This window comes from Pygoscelis adeliae, unplaced genomic scaffold, assembly GCF_000699105.1.
Source record: "Pygoscelis adeliae isolate BGI_AS28 unplaced genomic scaffold, ASM69910v1 Scaffold133, whole genome shotgun sequence".
In the NCBI taxonomy this organism is placed as follows: Eukaryota; Metazoa; Chordata; class Aves; order Sphenisciformes; family Spheniscidae; genus Pygoscelis; species Pygoscelis adeliae.
This window is the reverse complement of record NW_008824475.1, coordinates 1,310,607-1,318,778: the sequence shown is the minus strand read 5'-3', so window position 1 is coordinate 1,318,778 and position 8,172 is coordinate 1,310,607. Positions and strand designations below refer to the sequence as shown.

The window sequence follows — 8,172 nt, the reverse complement described above, 5'->3', positions numbered from 1 at the left end:
ACATGTACTCTTCTTATTTCTGTTTTATAAAAATGGTAGTTAGTACTCCCTTTAAGGACCTGATTTATTCACATAGAAAGGAGGTACAGGATTTCAGGCTTTAGGCTTTCCTCTCCCGCAGCCCATCCACGGCCACACACATCTCAAATCCGATGCACAGAATGTGCGTTACTCACACAGCCATTCAAAATCACTTGTAAGTAATAACATCCATTGGAGTTCTAGTAGAGTTCCATTAATGTAAATGAGAAGAAAATCTATATTGAGGAGGGTTCAATCTAATTGCTTCTCTTGCCATTATCTTCTCTTCTGTAACCTTTTTTTAATTGCCTTTTCTCTTCTTACTGGAGTCCCAATTTTACTCTTTGTTTTCCCCACCGTTATTTCACCCCTTTTCCCTTTTCTTTTTCCAAAACATAAACCAGAAGGAAACTCAGTGTTTTGTTTGAATTCACTCCTTCAAATCAAACAAGACTAATAACTTTAATAAAAAAAAACTGCAATCATCAATATTCTAAAACTAAGACCATACTAAGAAATATAGGTGGGCATATGAAAACTAATAAGCTTATCAGCAATAATTTATCTGTAAAGAAAAAACTTCTGACTTCTCAGTTTGTATTCAGTTGCAGAAGCTACGAACAGGGAGAGAAAGGCAAGGACCTGCCAAGCAACAGGGCGGTTAGCAGGGAGCACCCATTAACATCCTACTTCAGTGCCAGAGACGTCAGACTCACGTACTCCTACCAGACAGGGAACTTGCAAACACTTCATGAAGGGGACAGTCCCAGCTCACATCTTCTCCCCAACAATGTAATGGAACAAAAAGACAATTATAATGATTTTATTGAAAAGTTCAGTTTTAATACCCAAGTATATTTAAGTCAGTATACATTTGATTTAAAAAGCTAAAAATGTGCTGATTGCAAAATCTCCTTTAATAACCTAAAAGCTTTATACCGTTTTAGCATCTAGTCCATAATACAGAAATAAAAAAGGGGTATTTGCTCTCAATATTTGAAGCAAAAGCTGTGTTAATAGGAGTTAAGATCATACATCAAAAGGCAGTATGAGCTAAAGCTATTTAATTTAATGAATTAAGTGCTTTTGCAATTATTTAATTATTTAAGACTAATCAAAAGTGGTAACTGCATTTTCATAGATAAGGAAGTAATTCGAGAAACAAGGCTGATTGAACAAGACTACCTCATTGATTCTTTTTGTGGAACAAGCAAATTTGGTATCATTTTGAAGAGCAAATCATTAAAATGTACACATGTGAAAGCGGTAGCTGTAAATTAAAGTAAAAAAAGAGACAAGTAATCAGAAAATATACTTTGAAAGAATTTTAACCCATTGAAGAGCTGCATAGAAAGATCAAAGTCCTTTCACATGTGCAGGCACTTTTTTCCTTGTATTATAAACTAACCTTTGCTTTGTTTGCTGCTTACATGGTTAAAGGCAGAACAGATAGTAGCTCTTCCATATTTATCCAACACTTGCGTAAAATGCTTTTTCAGATGCTGAGAGTTTTTCCAAAGACTAGATTTACTGGGGAGAAGGGGATTTGTCTGAGACTAAGTGGAAATTAGAATGGTTCCAACACCTTCCACATGGGTTTAGCGGGGGGAAAAATACTGGGATTTAGAGCCATGTTAGATTTTAGAGCCTGAATTCATGCATGGTTTATCTACACTAAAAATGGAACATTTGTGTTTGTGAAAGCCCATCCTTATACAGGCCAACTTCAAAAGGGTGACAAAACATTGCTTCCATTTATTTGTGTCAAAAGTATGCATTGTCTACCAGGAATTTAAACTTAAGTCAATACACTTCCATGAAATGGACTTTTTAGTCTCATTTTTATTAAAAAAAAATTTTTTTCAAGTAAAAAAATTACACTTAGAAAAAGTTGCTCACACATATACTAACATCCAAAAATACCAAAAATACTTTCTATACAGTAAGAGCTGATGTTTGCTTAACTGTATTAGCGACTATTCAGTTTGCCCTTGCCTTTTTGTTAAGCATTAGAAGCTGAACATTCTTCAAATACTGGTGAAATTTAGAATTATTTCTGTTTCCCCGCTACATCTAATTCTCCCTTGTGTTGTGCCCTACACATGCTCTCTGTAACACACAATGCTAAACTAAGGTTTAGAAGGAAAGACTGCTAGGAGAGGTAGACTGCCCAACTGGGAGGATTCTAGGAGTAATGAAGCTTCTGAAGTTCAGAGATGGGCATTTTGGTGGAAGGCACTGGGTGTGCTACACGACACTTACTTGGGACTACAGCTGAGGAGGAGAGAGGCACTGTGTCTCTTTACCCTCCGTGACACCACTCAGAAATGTCCAGAGCTCCACACCTACTCACGCTTCTCACTCTCTGCTCTGGAGTCCATAAAGCATGGTTGCACTATGCAGGACTTTGCACAAACAGATAAAGGAGAACCATTCTTGACCTTAGAGTACAGTTATCTCCACACTTAATAGTATATTTAGGTAACTTCCACTCCAAAATTAGTTTTTCTCTCCCTCAGTATTTGCCTTCAAGTTTTAGGTGCCTTCTTCTGAGCAGCGGACAACAGTTTTGGCCTTATCCCAGCAACTGACAGGACACTGTAAGAAGGGAAATATCCAGAAAATTATCTGGGTGGTAAAAATGACAATTCTTTTGTTCTTTTCTTTCTGAACACAAGATTATCTGAGTGACCAAAGACAAATAACATCATCCACACCAGTAAGAATATGAGTTCAGACACTTCTGTAACTTCCTTTAAAAAAAAAAACCTCTTTAAATCACCTCAGACAGCAGGTCATCCAGCTGAGAAGAGAACAGATAGTAGTTGATGGCTAACCTCTATCTCAAGCATGAGTGGATTCATGCACAGTGAGTGAAGTCTCCCTTTTCCCCCATCCCTCATCCTCAGTGTGGCTTTGATTTATGAAAAAATACAACTCTGAAGTCAGATAACCTTAGTTCTTGAGCACTAAATGAATTTGTATAGAAACCTATCAAATAAACAGGCTTATGAGATATTAGTTTAAAATTGGTATTTTCTAAGGTTTAGCATCTACCATCAGTAGGATTTTTTTTTCCCTAATTGGTCTTTATAATGAAATATTGAGCACTCCTCAAACCCTCTACACAGCCTAAGTTAACTGACAATGTCAACCATCTATATTGGAATTAATTGAACTAAATTAGTAATGAAGTAACTGTTGCACAAGTCCATTGTTTAGAGTAAGAGAAAGAGCTAGTATTCCACAGATATTGGCAGGAAAAGTCTTTGTATTACTACTGCTTCCACACCTGGAATTTGTCTAGTTCTAGGAAAATATTAATTCTGGTTCAACACACAGCAAGTTCACATCCAGAGCAATATGCTCAAACTTTGATGCTGCATTCTCCTTTGGGAGTCTGAATATAGGACTTCAGACTTTTAAAGATGCCCTCTCACTGGTCCAAATCAACCGCAATTTCTCTCTGCCACTGTGCTGCTACTTAAGCTTAACTGAGCACTAAGAAATCAAAGAGAACAGTTTCAAGAACAAAAAGGGAGTCCTGGACTATGTCAGATTTGCCATCCTATGACTGGGAATCTGGGATATCTAAACTTTCTGAAAATAGTATCAGCTTAACTACCCATTTTCTAAAACAGCTACAGAGACCTGCATGCCCTTGTCTACTCCAACAATATTCTGTTAACTGCTACCCAATTTTACATCTGACAATCAGTTACATGTGGGGAAGACTGGGGGGCGGGGGGGGGAAGGATTTAAACACGGAAAAGAAACAATAGGAGGTGCCCAACTTGTAGTTTTTGTCTCTCATTTTTGTAAGTGGACTTGGGAGAGCAGAGAATACTAATGAGATTAAAGGATTCCTGGGGGTCCATTACAAAAAACAGGGAGACAGATAGGCACTAGAAGGTTAAGTGAGCTCAGGCTTCTAAAAACATGCATGAAGTGACTGGCGAGTCAGAGATCGTGTTATGTCTTAGAAATCAGTTTTTAAAAATACCAGGATCTCCTGATTCAGATCCTTGTTCCAGATACTTTGGGTGGCAAGCTCTGTGAAAGGAGGTAAAAACAAATACAACTGCAAGATATTGTGTGTTTCTTAATATACAAAAATAGTCTTCTGGCATTAATACTACTAATTGTGGCCACAAAAAAGCCAACAAGGCCCTAAAGGAAGGAGGACTCACATCAAGAACAGAGTGTAATATTAAACGGCAACTTCTCTAGCATGCTTTGGTACCCTAGGGTCTCTCTCTTCATCCTTTAGTCTCAGTGAAAACAAAACAAAAAAAAAGACATTTCAATAAATGAAAATATTTAAATCAATACCCTGATCTCTGTGGTCCCATAAGATGGGGTCTAATTTCAGTGGAGAAACTACTCAGTTGGTGAAAGTCAAGAGGGGACAGGGAGGATGGGACAATCACCTCAGTTCTTAGTAACTGCCCAGTTTTCCATTAAATGTGTAATTGTACAGTAAAATTAAAGTTCTCTTCTGACTATCCTGATGTGTACCATAATAGCAGAGACACTACTCTCGCATCTCTAGATTTAAGTCCAATTTTCAAGTAATTCCTTTTCCTTCAACTAGGTATTATTTAAGCAAGCTAGGAAACAAAGACTTCTAGTTGAAGACTCCTAACTTGAGGAGCCAATCCTTCTGATGATGCCAAGGAGTTATGCAGATCTGTTAAGCACTGGGCAGGAAAGAATAGATCATTTCAGCACTGATCCCTTCAGAAATCTTGGATGATTACAAAAGGCTAATATTCAGAAGTGCCTTTGGAAGTTAGGAACCCAAATTCCATGAAAAGATGAAAGAACTTCTGAAGCCCAGAGTTTTAGAAAATCTTCCTTTAAAAAGGCAAAGGACAGCGACATTTATGCTTTCAGAACAAGTTGTTCTTTAAGCTACTAACTCATCTGTCTCTAATGACTGTAGTATCTGGGCACACATTAGTCCACACTCTACACTGAGAAAGTTAAGTTAAAAAAGACATTTATTTTTTAAACTATGAGTCATAAAGACAGAGAGACAAAGTAATTAGCACAAGGTCATCCTGTACCTGAACTCAGAACCAAAACTGTATCATTGAAGTTCCTAGCTCTCATCTTAGCCAGTAACCTGTCCTATTTCTATCTTTTAAATAAATACTAACTTCTATTTCCATCCCAACAGAGGCTTATGCATTAGAAGAGAGGGGATTCATTCCCCAGCCACTGGACTCTTAGCAATTACTTGACATTCCAGCCAGGCTCTCTGGATTAGGGGCTGCTTTTTTTTTTTTTTTTTGCTTTGCCACTCTTCGGTATTACCTGCACATACCTTTAAGGTACACCAGATGAAAAAAATTTTTAGAGGCAACGTGGTCCTACAGAGGGATTGCTTCTTCCTTATGCCTATGGTTCCAGTTTGCTGAGGCACAAAGGACCACAATGAATTCACGTGTGTAATCCCAGGTGAGCCACCAGCTCAGAAGCACTACTAAAATGCCGACTACACTGTGTGCACACAAAGGGCTTCTCCCCTTCGTGAGTCCTCCAGCGGAGAGTGAGACTGGAGCTGCGTGTGAAACGGTCACCACAATTTGCACACTCAAATATGCGCTCCCCACGGTGTACTGCCTGGTGCCGGGTCAGAGATGAGATGCGGCTGAAGCTCTTCCCACACTGCATGCACTTGGAAGCCTTCTTTGTTGTGTGGATACGCTGGTGCTGGAGACAGTTTGAGCTGCCACTGAAACTTTTATTGCACACAGTGCACTCATAAGGACCCTGTCCTGGTGAAGTTCTTCCTGAGACCACAATGTCCTGGTATTCACTCACATTACAGTTTCTCTTCCCAGACATCCCTGTCTGTCTGTCCTCAGAGGGTATTTTCAAACTGGTATTTTGAGACATTTCACCCTTCTGACAACTTAGGTCACCGTTTTGGAGTACGTCTTCTCTTAGATCTCCTGATGACAACTTGTGTTCTTCCGTATGTCCAAGCCCTTCCTGGTCATGAGTCTCCATTTTTTTCTCCAAGTCTATCAACCACTGCAGGTAAAAAAAAAAAAAATTAAAAAAGTAATTTGCTATTGTCTGCAAATAGGAGACTTAATTCTTTAGTACCTGTACTTTGGAGCTAAGAATAAGCAGAGTAGTATGAAAACACACAATAGTGTAATCAAAAATTAGGTTTTACCACCTCAAGGATGATGAATCTTTTATCCTCAGCTTTCAGAATATAATTTACAGTTGCAGGGATTCTGAGGAACAGAATTATTCTGGGTAGAGAGGAACATGGGCAGGAAAACCAGAAAGAGCCAGAAGAGGTTTTGGGGAGACACAAACTAACTGCCAATTGGCTTAACTATTCCTCCTGAAGTAGCAATTTAAATACGCTCACATATATCACAACCTGAACTGAATCCAAACTGTACAACAACCAAGATCAAGGCTTTCATTGTGCTCGCTACTACAAGAAGGGTAGAAATACATTGGCTTTATGTTTTCTAAGGCATTGATACCATTTTCTATTATCAAAGAAAGAACAGCAATCTTCAAGTTTTAAAATCGCAAGAGAACATTATGACCATTAAATTTGACCTTTTGCAAAGGACAGGCTTAGGAGACTTAAAATCCAACTCGAATAGACATAGTCTGATTCAACTAATAGTTAAAAATTCAACACAGAAATAACCGAGTTATGCCTACACCTGCATACCTTAGGTATGTGGCAAGCCAAATTGCTTTCTACTTTCTATTCTATAAAAACGTGCGAGTTACTCATTTGTGTTTGCCCTAAGGCATTACCAGGCAAGATCTTTTGGGGGACAAACCTGATGGTAGTAATACCCACTTTTTTTTCTTATGTACTCAAATCCCCTGATTAATGCAAGCTTCCCTCTTTCATCCCCCTCATTTAAACTAAAAGCCTCTCGCTTGAAAGACCAAAAGGGAAAGTGGACTCCGTAATTTCTGTTTTCATGTTCTTCTTTGCTGAGGTGCCAGATATGATAGTGGATTTGCTGGTACGGACACCTGAACTAGGGTTACTAGAACAACCAGCCAAATGTTAGAGAAGAGCCACCTGATTAGGCCATATTATGGCTAAATCCTGCACCTGAAGCATCTCCTGCTTTCCATCCCATCCTCAGTATTTTTCCCCCTGTTCTCCTGTACACAAACCTATGTGCTCCCATCATGTATAGCTTATTACCCATTTCTTGAGGGACCTTCAGTTCTTTAACAACTGAAAGCAGCTTGTATTTGAGTTCTGGTTGCTTGCTTTATCCTGCATCTTTCTGGGCTGGTTGTTCAAAATTAGGCTGTGGCCAGTTAAGCTGAGAGCTGGAAGACTCCCGTAATTTCACAGGAGCTGCCATCTTCACAGAGGTCACTACAGAGCCTTTAAAGGATCTGTAAACCTGGAAATAAACCAATCGCTGTAGAGGTATGGCCTTCAAATCACTAGAAGTCATATCAGGTATCCTTGAGAAATAAGCACACATCTCACCCTGATTCTTCACACTGCTGTGGTGCTACAAAATGGATCAGAGAGCACCACTGGTCACATATATTCTTACTCCCATTTGATGTAGGCACAAGTGTTTGCCTATGGAGTTGAAATAACAAACTTTAAAATGCCACGTGGGAGGAGCATTCTTTCATCCCAGCACAAAGGAATACACACTGCTTTTCTTCAACTGAATCTACACTGGAATACAAGTCTTGTCTCAGTCTGCTGTGTCAAATTTGAATTAAATTTTAAAGAATGGTGCATTTAAGATCATGGTACTAGCTCCTAGACCTACTGCCAGTAACGTTAAGTAGTTTTAGAGAGTCCAAATAAGGGTTTCTAAGCCAGTACTTCCCATCTCTGTCACTTCCTCCCATGTGCACTCTTGGGTGAATCACTTTGGGAATTTATTTCCAAGTACTTCCAAGTCCCAATGAAAGTTACTTTTTAACATGTCCTTAAGTCTTTTTGAGCTTCCACTTGTGTAAGGGAGGTAACAATCCTTTAACTTTTAGAATGACATTGATGTTGAAATGCATGAATGTTCACCAAGAGTATAGATATGACAGAAATAGATAACTAATCCGTCATCCGTGCATTTATTTCTTTAATGCAGGAGATTTAAAGTAGAAGATTTAGTTGTA

At 38.8% G+C, this 8,172-nt stretch overlaps 1 protein-coding gene across 1 annotated transcript in view; it reads right to left on the bottom strand.

The window, feature by feature from the left end:
* Positions 1 to 5,339: 5,339 nt before the first annotated feature.
* LOC103914700 (zinc finger protein 271-like) overlaps positions 5,340 to 8,172 on the bottom strand; it is a 4,429-nt gene continuing 1,596 nt past the window's right edge. The window contains exon 2 of the mRNA XM_009321395.1: positions 5,340 to 6,063. Coding sequence (XP_009319670.1) covers positions 5,467 to 6,039 — 573 coding nt within the window. The 5' untranslated portion in view covers positions 6,040 to 6,063 and the 3' untranslated portion in view covers positions 5,340 to 5,466. The remainder of the gene's footprint in view (positions 6,064 to 8,172) is intronic.